Source organism: Trichosurus vulpecula, chromosome 4 (assembly GCF_011100635.1).
Source record: "Trichosurus vulpecula isolate mTriVul1 chromosome 4, mTriVul1.pri, whole genome shotgun sequence".
Lineage (NCBI taxonomy): Eukaryota > Metazoa > Chordata > Mammalia > Diprotodontia > Phalangeridae > Trichosurus > Trichosurus vulpecula.
Genome location: NC_050576.1, coordinates 27,157,920 through 27,174,587, shown reverse-complemented (window position 1 = coordinate 27,174,587; position 16,668 = coordinate 27,157,920). Strand labels below are relative to the sequence as shown.

Genomic DNA, 16,668 nt, shown 5'->3' with positions numbered 1-16,668 from the left:
GCCCTGAGGGCCATTATGTTGCCCCTAGGCTTAAATTGAGATAATTATATACGTAAAACATAGCTATTCTGTATATGTAAATATATAAATAATACACACACGATATAAAAATAGAAATAAAATGCATATAGGTATTGTGCATGTGTATATATATATACACACTTACATACATATACATACACACATATATACACAATCTATATCAATATCATCTGCATTTCTATATATTTATTTGTGCGTGCATATATGTATATGTATACATACACACATATGTGCATCATGTGTATGCACACACATGCACATGCACAAACACATATACATATACACACATACACGCACATGCAATGCACATATACATACACATGCACATACACATACATATACATGTACACATACATATGTGTACAGGGTGCCCCAAAAGTCTGTTTAGTTTTAAGCTTAGTAAACCGTCCCCATCCTTACAGTCCATCTTGTCTGAGAAATTGTACATATCTCCCCGCATATCACATTTACCATATTTTCCCTTGAATGTCACATAGAACTTACTAATCATGGAATACCATTGCATTCTATTGTGGAATGACTATTAAGCCATCCAAGAGATCTCTGGTTTCCCCCTCTCCCTCCTCATCCCCCCACCCAGATTTTCAGAGACCACATTTAATCTGAACTCTGCGTCCCTTCTGGACGCTGCCCTGGACCCTTACTAGCTATGTGACCATGGACACTCGAGCCTCAGTTTCTTCTCCTGGAAAATGGGGATATTAATAAAACCTACTTCATCAGGTTGTTGTGAGACTCAAATGAGACAATGTATGAAAACATGCTAGGTCGCCGTCAGTTCCCTTTATTAGGCTAAGTCCCAGGGAATAGTTTGAGACATGGAGAGATTAAATAAATTGCATATTATCTAGCAATCAATCAACAAGCATTTATTAAATGATTGATTAATAAATGCTTGTTGACTGACTGTTGGGCACCTACTATTTGTGAGAATGTACTCTCTGGGCGAACGCTGACATCCAGCCCTCATCAGCCTTTGCCTGGGCTCTTATAAACATCTCCCTGCCTCAAATTTCTCCTTACCCCAAACCAGTCTCCACTGCTGCCAGAACAATTTTCCTGAAGTGCAGGTCTGCTCTTGTCAGCATCTACTCAATACATTTCCTTGATGACATCCTTTATTATGGTTTCTCTATTTTTTATTTTAAAAAACCTTAAATTTTTTTAACTTAAAACATCAAAAAATTTGTTTCCATGCACACGTCAGAATACCAAAAATGATTCTATATGAAACAGTGAATTTCCATTTTCATATTTCTTGCTTTAAAAAATATTTATGTAATATATGTGTAATGAATTCTAGCTGCTACTTTCAAAGCTATCCTATTGTTTTAATGGTCACTTAAAAAAAGATATTGCTAAAGTCCTCCTCCCACTAACCCCCCCCCCCCCAAGATAAGAAAACTTTAACTGAGGGAAAGGAAAAAACTTCCTTGTAACATATAAACATAGTCAAGCAAAACAGATCCACACAGTGGCCATGTCCCAGAATGCGTCTCTGCCCCTTGTATCCATCAGTCACCTCCTCGTAAGAAGGTGGGTAACATGCTTCATTTCTCCCTGGAGACACGGTTGGTTCTTTCTTTGATCAGAGTTCCTAAGTCTTTCACAACTGTATTTCTTTATAATGTTGTCTTTAAATAAGTTGTTCTCTGGGTTCTGCTGACTCCATTTTGCATCAATTCATATGACCCTGGATTTTCTGAAATTGTCTCTTTTGCTGGTTTTTTTTATGGGGCAATAATATTCCATTGTATCCATAGGGCATAATTTGTTCAGTCATTCCCGAATTGTCTAAGACGCAACCTAAGGCACCTCCTTAGATTGTAGTTCTCCTCCCCCTCTCTTTTTTTTACTCTCTCCTTCAGGAGAAAGTTTATCTTGTTTGTGTCCATCCCTTTCCTATTATCCTCCCTTCACCCTCCTTTGCCTAATCCCTATTTGTTTACCTGTTGATTTTGTAGAGAGGGTATGTGTGTTTAACTCTTCTTTGTTAGTCTTAGATTAGGGAGGTTCACCTGACCCAACATTAGGGACCTCAGAGCCCCAGGGCCTGGGTCCATAGGTACGAGTGATGTAGCACAGCATAGGTCAGAACCATGTTGTCTCCTGCCTTCTACCACTCCTTAGTGCTTCCAATGTCCCCACTCTGGAATTTTCTGACCATGCTAAGACTTTCTCAGGGGACTCTCTGCCCTTGCTGCCTTGAAGACTACATGTGGCTCGTCCCTGGTCTTTCTGGTGCTCACTTTGTTTGGGCTGAAGATCCCTTTCCTATTTCTCTCAGGCCTCTGGATGACTTTTTCTGCAATTCTGAGGTGGAAGAAGTAAATGTCACTTCTCACTGGATTTCTTGGTTATTTTTCCGACTGGCGAGAACTCCAGGTTTTTGCTGGAGTTGGTATGGGGGGCAACCAGGTGGCCATTTTGGCAGAGAGTCCACGGCTCTCTTTCCTAATGCCTCCTTTATACTGTGTTCAACCTAGCACGTCCTCCCTGTCCTCCCGGTGATCCTTATTTTCAGTTCTTCAGTCTCAGTGTGTAGCATTCCATGTTCCGGTTCTTCAGTTTATCACCTCATCAATAGGACATCTACACAACATCCAGCCTGAACTTTTCTTCTCATGTCTGACTTGTAAAAAAAACTCGAGCGCATCCTAAACTCCTGTAATCACTTCGTCCCTTTTCTCACCACTGCTCTTTCATTTTTATTTTCCTGCTTCTATTTTTCCCTCTCCAATCCATCTTCCATGCAGCTGCCTCACTCAGGCACAGGCCTACTAAGTTCCTTTGCATTTATATGTCTGTACCATTATATGCCCAATGGAACATAAACTTCTTGAGGGCAGGGGCTATCCTGTTTTATGGTCCATGGATGCCCAGAACTTAGCATAGCACCTTACTCATTGAGGGAACTTAAATGATTGCTAAAGTTGGAGCTGTATGAACCTGGAGGTTTATTGAGAGGGATGGTGGTGGTAATATGGTGAGACCTACACATTAGGAAAACGATTTTGGCAACTGAGTAGAGGATGGAATAGAGTAGGGAAAGGCTGGATGCAGAGAAACCATTTAGAAGGCTCTGCCTAGTCCATGCCAGTGGTTATGAGGATCTGAATGAGCTTGTTGGATGTGTAAGTGGAGAGAAGGGACTGGATATGAAAGGTGTTTTGAAGGGGAAATGATAGATTTGGCAATGTATTGGCTATGGGAGTGAGAAATTTGGGATGGTACCTAAGTTGTGAACCTGATGAATTGGGAACATGGTGGTACTCTGGACAGTAATAGAGAAGGAGGGGAGGATTTGGAGGGAAAGGATAATGAGTTCTATTTTGGAACTTGCTGAGGTCATAATACCTACAGGGTTCAAGATGTCCAGTTTGAGATCTCCAAGAGTCAGTTGATGATGTGGACATGGAGTTTGGGGGGAGATTAGGTGATGTCTAGCACTTTTTCTTGGGCACTTAAAACTCTTATTTGGAGAAGTGTACATTAAATACTCAGTCATTACTTAATCTCTCTGGTGTTTTAATGAGGTGGGGATGGGGAAGAGAGGGAGGGATGGAGTGAGGGAGTTCAGTTCTCTTCCCATGAACTAGCCTGGTGCCTTGAGTCTTAACACCAACTTTCCAGAGTCCTTTGGTGATGATTGAGAAATGAATTCATCACTTGGCGGTTCTTCTGGGACATGGTCTGCTTGTGTTTTCTTGGATCATGGATTGAAAAGAGCATTGACAACTCCCAGACTCAAAACCTCAGAGTCTTCTTGGCCTCATCCATTGGCCCCACACCATCTCAGTCATCAAGACTTGTTGATTTTTTAAAGTTCTATCTCTTGAAATCCTTCCCTCTTCTTCATTCCCACTACCCCTTCCCCCTCCTAGGCCATGCTCTCATCACATCAAACCTGGGTGATTACAACAACCTCCTGGTTGGTCTTCCTGTCTCTGGGCTCTTCTTTCCCTCCAATTATCAGTCATTAGGCATACTGCCAAATTTTCCTTAAACTCTATTTACCACAAAACTATTCTGCTCACATATGTTTCATGGCCTTCTATTTCTTATAGCCTGGCCTTCAAGGATCTCAACAGTTTGGGCTTGACCCTACCTACCCAACCTGATCTTCCTTCATATACTCTAGACTCTCTATGATCATTCTCATCTCTCACCTCCACTTATCCCATTTCCCGAACTCAGGAAAGAGAATTGGCTTGGTAGGCAGAATCCTTGGGACCAAACCCAGACTCTGCTCTGTATACGGATGTGTTTGGCGAGTCATCGAACTCTTCTGGGACTCAGTTCCATGATGTCTAAGGGGATGGGGTTAGACCAGATGATTTCAAAGGGCTTTTTCTGCCATACCCTCTTGATGATTTTCTTCCTTCAAGGCTCAGCTTAGAGGCCAGGTCCTCCATGATTCATCTTCACCTCTGTACATTTGCACACACTACCCCCAGCCTTTGAATGCAGCCCTGGCCCATCTGGGCCTCTCAGAATCTTTACCTTCCTTCAAGCCTCAAGTGTCATCTTCCCTGGGAAGCCTTCCTTGATTGCATTAGTTATTACTTTCTCCCTCCTCAAATTCCTTTCTATTTATTTGACTGTGTACACATTGTATCTACCCAGTAAAAGGAAGATCCTCAAAGACAGGAGTTGTTTCCTTTTTGTCTTTGTAACACTTGCTTATAACAATAAGTCTAGGGGGCAACTAAATGGACCCTAAAGTTTATTTGGTCCCTTCTTATGTGGATTTAGGGGGCTTATCCTAGATGAAAAGTTCTGAGTTCAGTCCTAATCACTCTGAGCCCCTAGTTAGGAAGATTCACAACATACAGGCAGAGTTTGGGCTCCCTGCTTAATTGTACAATTATATCTATCTTTAGTTAACTCTTGAAGACTATTTAAGAAGAACTCACACAGGGCAAGTGCTCACGTGGTGGTCAGAAGAAGTGATACAAGGACACTCTTAAGGTTTCTCTTAAGAACTTTGGAACAGAAGAAAAAGAAAATTAAAAAGAACTTGGGAATTAATTGTATGACATGGGAGACACTGGCACAGGCCAGCCCAGCATGGTGTGCCCTCATTAGAGAAGGTGCTGTGCTCTATGAGGAAAGAAGAATGGAAATACCTCAAAAGAAACATGAGGCGTGGACTGTCTGTGCCCAACCCGTGGTGAAGCATTCCGAGCTTGTATTGGTCTGATCAGCCACAGCTGGACACATTGTAACTTGACTAACATAGTGATGTCATTTTGGTCTCTTCGAGAACGAAGGACAACAATCAGGATTGTCTGCAGTTAAGGTAAAATTGAGTTTAATGGAAATGTTTGAGTAACTAAACAGCAAATAATATTGTAGAGTCTGTGGATAGAAAGTCATGGCGGGGTGGGGGTGGGGTGGGATGGGTGAGGGGCATTGGGTCAAGAGCTTACTTTTTCTTGGGATTTCCTTCATCCCCAGTCTTCTGCTCTTGAAAGGCTATAGAGCCAATGAGTGTCCTCAATATGTCCCTTCTCTACCACAGCTCAGTCCTTCCTCTGTTCTGTGCTTTCTCTAATATGTTGAATCTGGAGATCTTAGAATCTTTTCCCTCTGATTCTGAGTTAGCTTATCTTTTTCTACAAGTTGCTTAGTGGTGAACCAGTGTCCTACCCGATGACTCTGATTGATTCAAGGAGGTGTACAATGCCTGTTCATTTGCTGTTCAGTCGTTTCAGCCATGGCCGACTCTTTGTGACCACTTTTGGGGTTTCTTGTCAAAGATACTGGAGTGGTTTGTTGTCTCCTTCTCCTGTTCGTACTACTTTCTGATTGTTCAATTCAATCAAAACATGTTCTCATGTAGTCTGGTCACCCGAACCAAATGGTGTTAGTTTCAACCATCTTTGTAGCCTCACCAACAAAGTAGAAACATCTTGGACTCTAAGCTGGTGCCCATTATAAGCTGACTGAATGAAATTGGAGCTGTCCTGTCTCCTCCGATCTTCCTGGAGCAATTTGTTTGTCCTTCCTATGCTCCATCACCCTACTTTCATTTACTTGTCTGTATACATGTTGTATCCCGTCAAGAGAATGGAAATTCCTTGGTAGTGTTAGAAAGGACACTGGTTCTGAAGTCAGAGGATGTGGGTTGAAATCCTCCTTTTGGTGCTTAGACAAGTTACTTCTGCTCACTTGGTCTCAGTGACCTCATCTGTAAAATGGATCCTATGATTATATGGTTTTTACTTTTGTATTCCCAGAATCTCACATAATAACTTGCTCTTGGTTGATGGTTAATACAGGTTTAATGAGTCGAATTGAAACGAATGCTTTGCTTCTATATTAACATTTCTGCCTTCCTCCCCCTTTTTAGGTCTTCTCTGTCTTTTAAGACCTAGACCAAATCTAATTTCCTCCAAGGAAACTACCCTGATCCCCTCAGTCTGAAGTAATTCCTCGCTTCTCTGGGACCTTACAGTCCTAACTGCCTGAGTACATACTGGGCCTTGGGTCATAACTCTCCTGCCTTGTACCTTTAGCAAGTGCTTTAAAGACTGGCTTAGGAAGTGAAGAGTTAAGTCATAAATTCAAACTTAGTGCTTCCTTTCTACTTCTTTGCTAATATTTCATCCCATGAGCCATGAAGTTTCTTATCCAAATTCCCATTGACTTAGCACACAAGCCATCCATTTAGAGAAGCATTCACTGCTAAATAAATGGCAGGAGAAAATGAGCGGGAGAAATTGATGAATTCTTTCTCTTTAAAAACTTATGAACCCAAGAATAGCACAAATTCAACACAATAAATTATCATTTTAATAGTGCTTTTAAGATCTAAAAAGCCCTTCTCTTTTCACAACTTCAGGAAAAAGGTGTTGCAAGTTTTACAGTTTACAAATGAAGAAAGTGAAGTATGGCACTTAGCATAGTGCCGGGTAATAATCAGCATTAATGAATTTTGCTTAATTGATTAATTTTACCTGGAATCAAAATTGATGGGAATCACATTTATCCTGTTGCTGTTTGGAGGTAACTCTCCTATTCTCCCCAATCTTTCAAATATCTCTGGCCCAGACATTTCAGCAGCGACTCTTTTTTAAGCACCCAAGGATATAGCTCTGCCAGGCCAGGTGACTTGAACTCTTCAAGGGCAGCTAAAAGCTTTCTCATTGTCTCTTTATTTTTCTTGGGTCCTAACTCCCTATTAGCCATTTTTTGGGTTGTTGTTCTGTCTTTTCAGGCACCGAAGTCATTCTCTTTGTTGCTTTTTTTTTGAGGGGGGAAGGCAGGGCAATTGGGGTTAAGTGATTTGCCCAAGGTCACACAGCTAGTATGTCAAGTGTCTGAAGTCGAATTTGAACTCAGGTCCTCCTGACTCCAGGGATGGTGCTCTACCCACTGCGCCACCTAGCAGCCCCTGAAGTCATTCTCTTTGGCAAAGAGAACAGCAGCAAAATAAACAAGCATCCCAACTACAACAAACATGATATCCAGTCTTTTCAGGAAGACCTCCACTGATGGGGATCTCACTACCTCCCACAGGAGAGGATGAGTGGCAAGTAGACCTTCACATGGACAGTGCTTGTAGGGGAAACTCTACCATGTTCCTGGAGACTCTACGCTACCCTGTTACCTCCACTGCCTACCCAAACCCTTGCCAGCACCCTTCCTTACTCTCTGCCCAAGGAATGGGGAGAGGGCTACTTAATCACCCAACTTTCCAAAGCAAATGCCCTCCGGGTTGAGAACAACCATGGAAATATTCTCAAACCAAAAGGATCAGTTTTCACTGAGTTAGAAGCAACCACAGCCAGAGAATAAACTTGGAATGCTGGACACTCCCACAGCCCCCAACCGACACTGAGAATCCCAGAGTCAGGGATCTTGGCCACAAAATCTTAGAATCCCAGAATCTGTCATCCTTCTTCCAGGGCAGGGTTCTCCTCAACCCCATGTGGCATCTATGACAAGCAGTTGACCACCTCTTTGAGAATGTGGACAGGGAACTCACTTCACTGGGAAGTAACTCATTCTCCTTTCCAGAAAACTCTGCCTGCTCAATGTCTTCCTTACACTACCCAAAGACTTCAATGGGTCTATGAACTTATTGATGTGGTTATTCCATCCAACAAAGCATATTGCAATGTGCCCATGCCTCCCCACCCAAAATGATTGTGTCCTACCTTAACTTTCCCACAGCAGTGGGGAGAAGGGGGAATAGTATACTGGCGTATTCTTTGTTTTCTCCTATCATTGGGAGGATAACATTGGGAGCAGAGTTGCTGATCATCTGAGGGTTAGCCCTTGCTCTTGGCACATGACTAATCCACCATTTTACCCCTCATCCTCATCCTTTATTTTGATTCTTTTTCATAATTCCCTATTTGTCATGTGCTGTAGTTTGTTCATACTCACCCTGAGCCCCTCAATAGCCCTTTGGGCAATACTCAATGTCAAGTCTTTGGAAACTATAGTGTTTTATGAATCACTGCCATGTAGTGACACCATCAGAATTGTGGTATTAAAGAGAGACTTTCTTTATTTGTGGGAAAAGTTTTGTAATTGTGTTCATATAGGTCCTGGGTTTGTCTTGGAAAGTGGACTCCCAAATATTTTATAGTGTCTACAATAACTTTAAATGGAATTTCTCTTTCTATTTCTTGCTGTTGGGCTTTTTACAGTGTCTCTGATAAAGGCCTCATCTCTAAAATATACAGGGAACCGAGTCAAATTCATAGGAGCACAAGTCATTCTTCAATTGATAAATGGTCAAAGGATGTGAACAGGCAGTTTTCAGAGGAAGAAATTAAAGATATCTATAGGCATACGAAAAAATGCTCTAAATCACTATTGATTAGAGAAATGCAAATCAAAACATCTCTTAGGTAGTACATCTCTCCTGTCAGATTGGCTAACATGACAAAACAGGAAAATCATAAATGCTGGAGAGGATGTGGGAAAATTGGAACACTGTTACATTGTTGGTGGAGTTGTGAACTGATTTAGCCATTCTGGAGAGCAATTTGTAACTATGCCCAAAGGGTTATAAAGATGTGCATATCTTTTGACCCAGCAATACCACTTCTAGGGTTGTATCCCAGAGATCACTGAAGTGGGAAATGGACCTGTATGTACAAAAATATCTATAGCAGCTCTATGGCAAAGAATTGGAAATCAAGGGGATGCCCATCAATTGGCGAATGGCTAAACAAATTGCGGTATATGAATGCAATGGAATATTATTGTTCTCTAAGAAGTGAGGAGCAGATGGACTTCATGATAACCTGGAAAGACTTATATAAACTGGTGCTGAGTGAGGGGAGCAGAACCAGGAGAATATTATACATGATTACAGACATATGGTATCTGTGATGACTGACTTTGATAGACTTGGCTCTTCTCAAAAATACAAGGTTCAAAGACAGCTCCAAAAGACTCACGATGGAAAAAGCTATCCACATGCAAAGAATTCCAGAGTCTGAATGCAGGTTGAGGTAAACTATTTGCTCTCTCTTTTTTTCCTTTTTTCTTCTTTTTTGGTTTTGTTTCTTCTTTCTCAAGATTCATTCCATTGGTTATAATTCTTCTTTACAGCTTGACTATTGTGTAAATAAGTTTAACGCAAAGGTATATGTAGAACCTGTATTGGATTGCATGCTGTCTTACAGGGGAGGAAGGAGGAGAGGGAGGGAGAGAAAATTTGGAACTCCAAAACTTGTGGAACTGAATGTTGTAAACTAAAAATAAAAAATAAAATAAAAAAAGAAATTTTCATACCAGCCTACATTCCTCTTTCAGCTTAATTCTGGAGCCAACCTCTTGTCCATTACTCTCTGTCTCTGTCTCTCTCTTGGTCTCTCTGTCTCTCTCTGTCTCTATCTCTCTGTCTCTGTCTCTCTGCCCACATATTCATTTAACTGACTAATTGTCTGGTTAATAGGAATTCCTCATCCATTTGATTATTCCTATGGAAATGGTGACTCCAAACTCTTCTGACTGGTAATAAGTCTTTTCCAGAAGACTCTATAGCATTTTATGTTTGGATACAAGTAGCCCAATGTCATCCATAAACAGAAGAATATGGAAGACTTCACCACTCACAAGAAATTCCCCTGCAACATGGACTTTCATTGTGTCTCCCTCATGACAGTGGTGGATGCCTTTAGGATATACATATGTCTCCATGTTTTATGTGTGTATCTCTCTGTTTCTGTCTCTTTCTCTCTGTCTCTGTCTCTCTGTTTCTCTCTCTGTCTCTCTCTCTCTCAATATGTGTATATATTTGCCTCTACTGATATTAAAGATCAGAGGAGTGCTGAACAAGATTAATCCTATCGTATCTTTCAAACAATTTTGCATTATTTAGAAGGCTGGATGGAGACACCACATTGGAAGAGAGCCTGTAAGTCAGCATTTTGCTGACTTAATTCCCTATTTGTCATGTGTTGTAGTTTCTTCATACTAAATAAATACTACTAAGTTAAAAAATAAATAAAAATACTACTAAATAAAACTTGTTTTGAAACAGTAAATAAACAATAAGTATAATGGAATCTTGTATGTGATGATAAAATGTGGTTCACTTTGGAATATCATTTAAGAAAGCCTATCTGTTCCTAACACCCCTATCAAGGATGACCTCAATGCATATATATATATATGCTTATAACACATTATTTTTCTGAGATCTATATGCGATAAAATTTTATGAAATAGGAAAGTAGGTATATAGTTAAGTATTTGCTGATGTTCTCTTAGTTGCCCTGAAGGGAAATTAAGAAGGTCTGAGATTCTTTTCCATGCCTTCAGTATCTTCCCTTTTTTCAGATACCTTTATGACTCAACCCTTCAATGCTTTCACAGCTGTGTCACTTCCAGCACAGGTCCCCTTTAAGTATGCTTGGTCTAACCCACTGGCTTTTTTTCTCTCTAGTCCCATTTCTACCTCTAAGTACCTCTAGGACTGTGATGTTAGAATTCAAGCATGGTGCCTCAACTTTCCTTAATGTTGAAAAAAGTTTGTCATAAAAATCTGGTCTGATCTTTTCTCTCTTTCACCACTTTGTTGTTCTTTTTCCAGAATCAACCTTAAATACATTCAGGATGATTCTGTTTAGTTCATTTTAGTTCTCTCATCAAGCTTTTTAAAACTGATTTTACCTTTCAGTATTTCTCTCTGTTTTATGAGGCAATGCTGTTCATAAACTACAATCATTTTCTGCAAGACATTACAAATGAACTTATGTTCAAAATGATATTGTCCTTGGCAGCCATATCTCTACTTAGCGAGTATGCCAAGCTACCAAAGTGTTTTTTTGGACTCTTTTAGTTTCCCTATGGCAAATGATTTATATTGGTCAAACTTTAATCACTCAGGTTTTTCTATTAAGTGCCTGCTATATTCTAGTCAGTTAAACTTTTATTAAGCACCTACTAAGCGCCAGGCAATGTGCTAAGCACTAAGCTAGGTGCTGGGGATACAAGCATTTTACTAGGTGTCCAATATGTGCCAGGCATTGTTAGGTGCTGGGTTTATAAAGATAATTACAAAACAGCCCCTGCCCTCAAGAAGTTTACATTCTTTTAGCTTATAGGACATCTATACCTACAAATACATACAAAATGTACAAAGCAAATGCCTGGTATTTTCAGGGTGGGCAGAGGCACCAGCAGCTGGGGGAGATCATAGATTCCTTGGAGTATCCATTTCATCTTATTAGATTAGGCCTAGTGGTATAGCCCATTAAGACCCTTCTGGATTCAGACTCATCATCCAAGGGGTTTGGTCTCCCTCCCTGCCTTGTGTCATCTATAGATTTGATGATGAGCCTGTCATCTATGCTTTTGTCTAAATCTCTGCTAAAATGTTAAGCAGCTCAAGGGAGAAGACCCTCGTTCACTTCATTTAAGATGAATGTTAAATAGCCCCCTCAGTCAGTGATGGTTCTCCCTACTCCAACAGCACCTCTCAGGGCACAGAGCTGCACCCTTCTCTCATGATTTCTCATTGTTTCCTGTATGGGAGTTTTAGCTCTTTCTATCCAGAGACTCCATGTGGGCTGGGAGGGTGTCATATCTAAATTCTGTGCCTCCCTCGGTGCCCTGAAGTGTTGGAAGAGTTGACATGGGATTTGGGCCCAGTTCCGTGGTTAGTTGTGTTTATGTCTGATTTTGTGCCACACACACACACACACACACACACACACACACACACACACAGCTATGGACTCTGAGAACAGTTTGGCAGGGAGTACTGGAAGATGAGTCTAAACCTTTAGGTTCTGGACTCTTTTTTGAGTTAGGATAACAAGTAGTTCATTTTGGAGTCTGGGTGGGGCTATCTGGAGACAGACTCAGAAATGCAAGTGGGAGGCTGGAGGCGGCAAGAATACATTTAAACCAACTACAAAGTATCACAGCCGACTGAGTACACAATGGACATTATACAAATGGTTTTCCCTCTCCTGCCCCCCTTCCAAACTCCCTTCCAGAGCTCTAATCCTATGATCCTTCAAATACATGAGGGTGGCTATCACCTCCCCTGAGCCTTCTCTTTTCCAGACTACACATTCTCAATTCTTTACAGCAGTCCTCATATGATATAAACTGAAGACCCTTTACTATGCTGGTTGCCTTCCTCTGGACACTCCTGTTTACCAACATCCTTCCTAAAATGTGGTGTCCAAAACTGAATCTTGGACTCCAGATGTGGTCTGATGAGAGTAGAAGATAGTGTGACCATCAGCTCCTTATTCCTGGGGGCTCTGCCACTCCTAACATTTTTAGTGGTTACTCTGGCATCTCCCTTTGCTGGCCCGCCTGAGTCCCTCCCCAGCAGGCAGACTCTTCTCACCTCCTCTCCTCTGGCCCCAGAGCCCCCCAGCTCTCATTCTCCCCTCCTCTTTGCTTTCAGTCAAGGCTTCACCTACAGTGCCTTAAGGAGGCTGCTTTCAAGGAACCCACCAGCCTGCAGGGAGTGGGGGGACCTTGGGATTCGAAGTTCTGGCAAGGAATCCTCATCTTTAACACCTATTAGCTGTGGGACCTTTGGTCTGAGCCTTAGGCTTTGGTTTTTGTTTATGTTGTTTTGTAGAATGAAGACTACAGATCTAGAACTGGAGGGGACCCTAAAGACTTTCTAGTCCAATCTCCTCATTTTATATGTGGAGAAACTGAGGCCTGGCGAAGTGAAGGATTTGCCCAAGGCCATACAGGCAGTAAACAGGAGGGTCAGCATTTGAACCCAGGACCTCTGACTCCAGAGTCAGTGTTCATACTATTTTGCTCTCTTTCCCTCACAGGACCGTGGAAAGGAAAGTGCTTTGTGTATAGAATTATAAAGTTAGGAGGGATCTCGGAGGCATCTAATCCAACCTGTGCTTGGACAAGACTCCTGTCTATACTACACCCAACAAGTATTAATCCAGCCTTTGTTTGAAGACCTCTAGCGGGGGAAAACAACCACCACTCTCCAAGGCAGCCCCTCCCAGTCTGGGTCAGCTCTCATTGTGAGGGTGGTTTCCTAGACATGGAGCCTACTCAGGGAGGACAAGGCTGATGGCTCCTCCACCAGAAAGCCCCTCATTGTTTGAGGACAGATGACACCCTAGCCCTATGTCCTCTTCTCCAGACCAATTATCCCCACTTCCTTCAGCTCATCCTTGAAGAGCACAGTCTCCAGGCCCTCTGTGAACCTGTTCACTCTGCTCTGGATGCTCTCCAGACAATTGTGGTGCCCAGAAAAGGACACAGTCCTCCAGGATGGAGCACAGTGGGCAATGAACTCCCTCTTTCCAGACCCTCTGCAGCCAAAGATCATGTTCCCAGATTTGTTGGTGGTATACACTCAGACTTCAGACTTGTTAGAGCAAGGATCTAAAGGAACCCATCCCCTTGAAAAAAGAATAAAAATAGAAACAAGATATGTTCTTATTAATTAAAAGAACTCCAAACTGATAACTAATAATAGGTTGATGCCAAAAAATGGGAAATGGATAGAGGAGTAGACATTGCCACAGATTATGACCCTTTCCTAAAGAAGTCTAATGGATGTAAGTCAATCACCACAGCAAGGAGACCCACATGGGGTTGGTCTATCAGTATATACATTTGGACAGAGACTACAAATTAACAATGTTCTGGACCCAGAATTGAACAGGATGAAGTGAGCAGGCTGGCTTGCCTTTGAAAAGCTGTGCAGTTCTATTAAATGACCTCTAGCCTCCCCTTTAAAGAAAATTCTACACTAGTCAGACTGCTATATCTGCCAAGGATTGGGCATCACAGCATACTATACCTACCAGCTCTCTGGCTAGCTATGTAGGTAGATGTCATCTGCTGATGATCCAGGTAAGAATCTCCCTTTGCCTTTTCAAATCTACTGTAGGAGGAGGTGGGGACTATTTTGATGCCAAGTACCTTGCACGTTATTATTACCACTTTTTTTTTTATCAGATCTGAGATTTTATTAGTATAAGAAACTCCAGTGAAAAACTTCTTCTCCCATTACATATCAGCCTCTGTTTTTCAATTTCTAGTCTCAGAAAATTTCCTGGGTTCTTAACTAAGGAGTTAAATGATTTCTCCACACTTGAACCCAGGTCATACTGGCTCTGAGGCTAGCTTTCTGCCTGGGAGCCAGACTCCCCATTACCAACCACCAACAACCCAAGCATTGAGAAAATATCTTGACTTAATGCTGAGGGAAATTCACAAGTGCGAAGAGCTGCAGGGATGTCCTGCCTTCCCTGCCCCAAGTAGTTCTGAATGATTCTTCTGCCTCCTGGCTCATGGTAAACATCTCCGGGCAGTCATCCTACCTTACTCACACAGAGATTCTCAGGGATCCATCAAATGTTCTTATTGGTTTAGGTTCCAAAGCTCAGTGCTCACAGATTTGCCAGTTGATTGACCTTTTCAAAAATTATCCATGCCCATACCCCTCCAGGGTCCCAGATAACTGGGAAGTGACTTATTTTCCTTTGGTAATTTCCTTGGGAAGATATTAGGGCAGGTCCTGCCTCTCCCTTTCTTAAGCCAGGAATAGAGTCTCCTGTTGGGAGACTGGCCAGAGGGAAGCAGCCCCCTCTTAGAAGCCAGACCAAGAATGGCCCTGGTGGAAGATAAAAGAGAAATGAAATTACCTGATAAGGTCCAGCAGGGCATCAGCTGAGCTCATGATAGGCTTCCCACTCTGGCTGGTGGTTTCCTTCTGAGCCGCACCACCAGGGTGGATGATGGAGACCATGATGATGCCCACAATGACGGCAACAAAGGTGGTCCAGAGGTAGTAGGCCACAGTGAGGATTCCCAAGCGGCTGGATGTCTTGGCATCCAGGGATGCTAGGCCTGACATCAGGCTGGGGGTGAAAGGGCAGAGCATCAGAACTGTTCATCAGTCGCTCAATCAACAAGCATTTATTGAGCATCAGCTGTGTACTGAGCATTTTGCTGTATACAAAGGATACAAAGTCAAAAGTGACACACTCTCTTCTCATAGAAAACTTACATTCTGTTGGGGGAAAATAAATGTGCACATAAAAGAATATGCAAAATATATACAGAATTAATGCATGGAGACTGACGGCTGAAGGTCCTGGGAAAAACCACACGTAGAATAGAAGGTGACACTTGAGCTGCATTTTGAAGGAAACAAGGGAAGCTAAGAGGCAAAGGTGAAGAGGAAAGGCATTCAAGGAATGGGGAACAGCCTGCGCAAAAGTATGGAGGCTAGAGACGGCATCTCTGCATATAAATCATAGAACCTTAGAACAACACGGAACTTTAGAACAACAGCCCCTTAGAACCGTGCAGAATCCTAGAATTTTGGCATGCTAGAACCGTAGAACCTAGTACACATAGAACATTCAACATTTAGAAGTTTAAAGGCATATAACCAGTAGTGTGCTGGAACCAGATCTTACCAGCTAGAGAAAGCCAATTGTTAAACTTTCAGTAGGAGCATTTACACCTTGGAAACTGGCAAATGCTATAGATCAAGGCTTGATTTATTGTTTTGTTTATTATCTAGACTTAAGAAAGTGATGGAGAAAATCTTAATAATGCTGTTTAAACTTAATCAACTGCATGTGGTAGGGAGTGGAAAGCATTATTATCTCCATCACTTTCCTACCCTACCTTCAATCTCTCATGCTCCAGGGCTCCAGTCTCCCCCTCCATTCAGTTTTCTATCCTGGGACCGCAGGTTTCTGATTGGTGAGCATTCACCATTTCTAGCAAGGGACTTCAACCCACCACATCTTCTCCACCCCTCAAAAACCCTTTCCCTTTCTCTTCCTCACCTCCCACCCCATTTCTTACTGTAGCTCTGAGAACAACAATCAAATCAACACCAATAAAATACCCCTCCCTGGCTACCACTCCCGTATGTGTGTTGACTTCTGTTGGAACGTCAGCTCCTTGAGGGTTTCTCCTTCAGTTCCTGGTCAGGTGACAACTGGGGTATAGTGTTCACTTATGGGAGACATAGTTTAGGAAGAAGAGTAACAGACTGACTGGGGGTGACTTCAGACAGCCACTTTGCTTCTTTCTGTTGTGGAGTAGGAAGAATAATGGCTTGGGAGTCAGAAGACTTGGGTTCTAGTCCTGATTCATATGAAATTA

The 16,668-nt window shown here is 42.1% G+C and overlaps 1 protein-coding gene across 2 annotated transcripts in view; it reads right to left on the bottom strand.

Moving 5' to 3' along the window:
- Nucleotides 1-16,668, bottom strand: part of SLC1A7 (solute carrier family 1 member 7) — an 82,122-nt gene that overhangs the window by 24,347 nt on the left and 41,107 nt on the right. For both annotated transcript variants that reach the window (XM_036756646.1, XM_036756647.1), the window contains exon 3: nucleotides 15,189-15,404. In XM_036756646.1, the coding sequence (XP_036612541.1) occupies nucleotides 15,189-15,404 (216 nt within the window). The remainder of the gene's footprint in view (nucleotides 1-15,188; nucleotides 15,405-16,668) is intronic.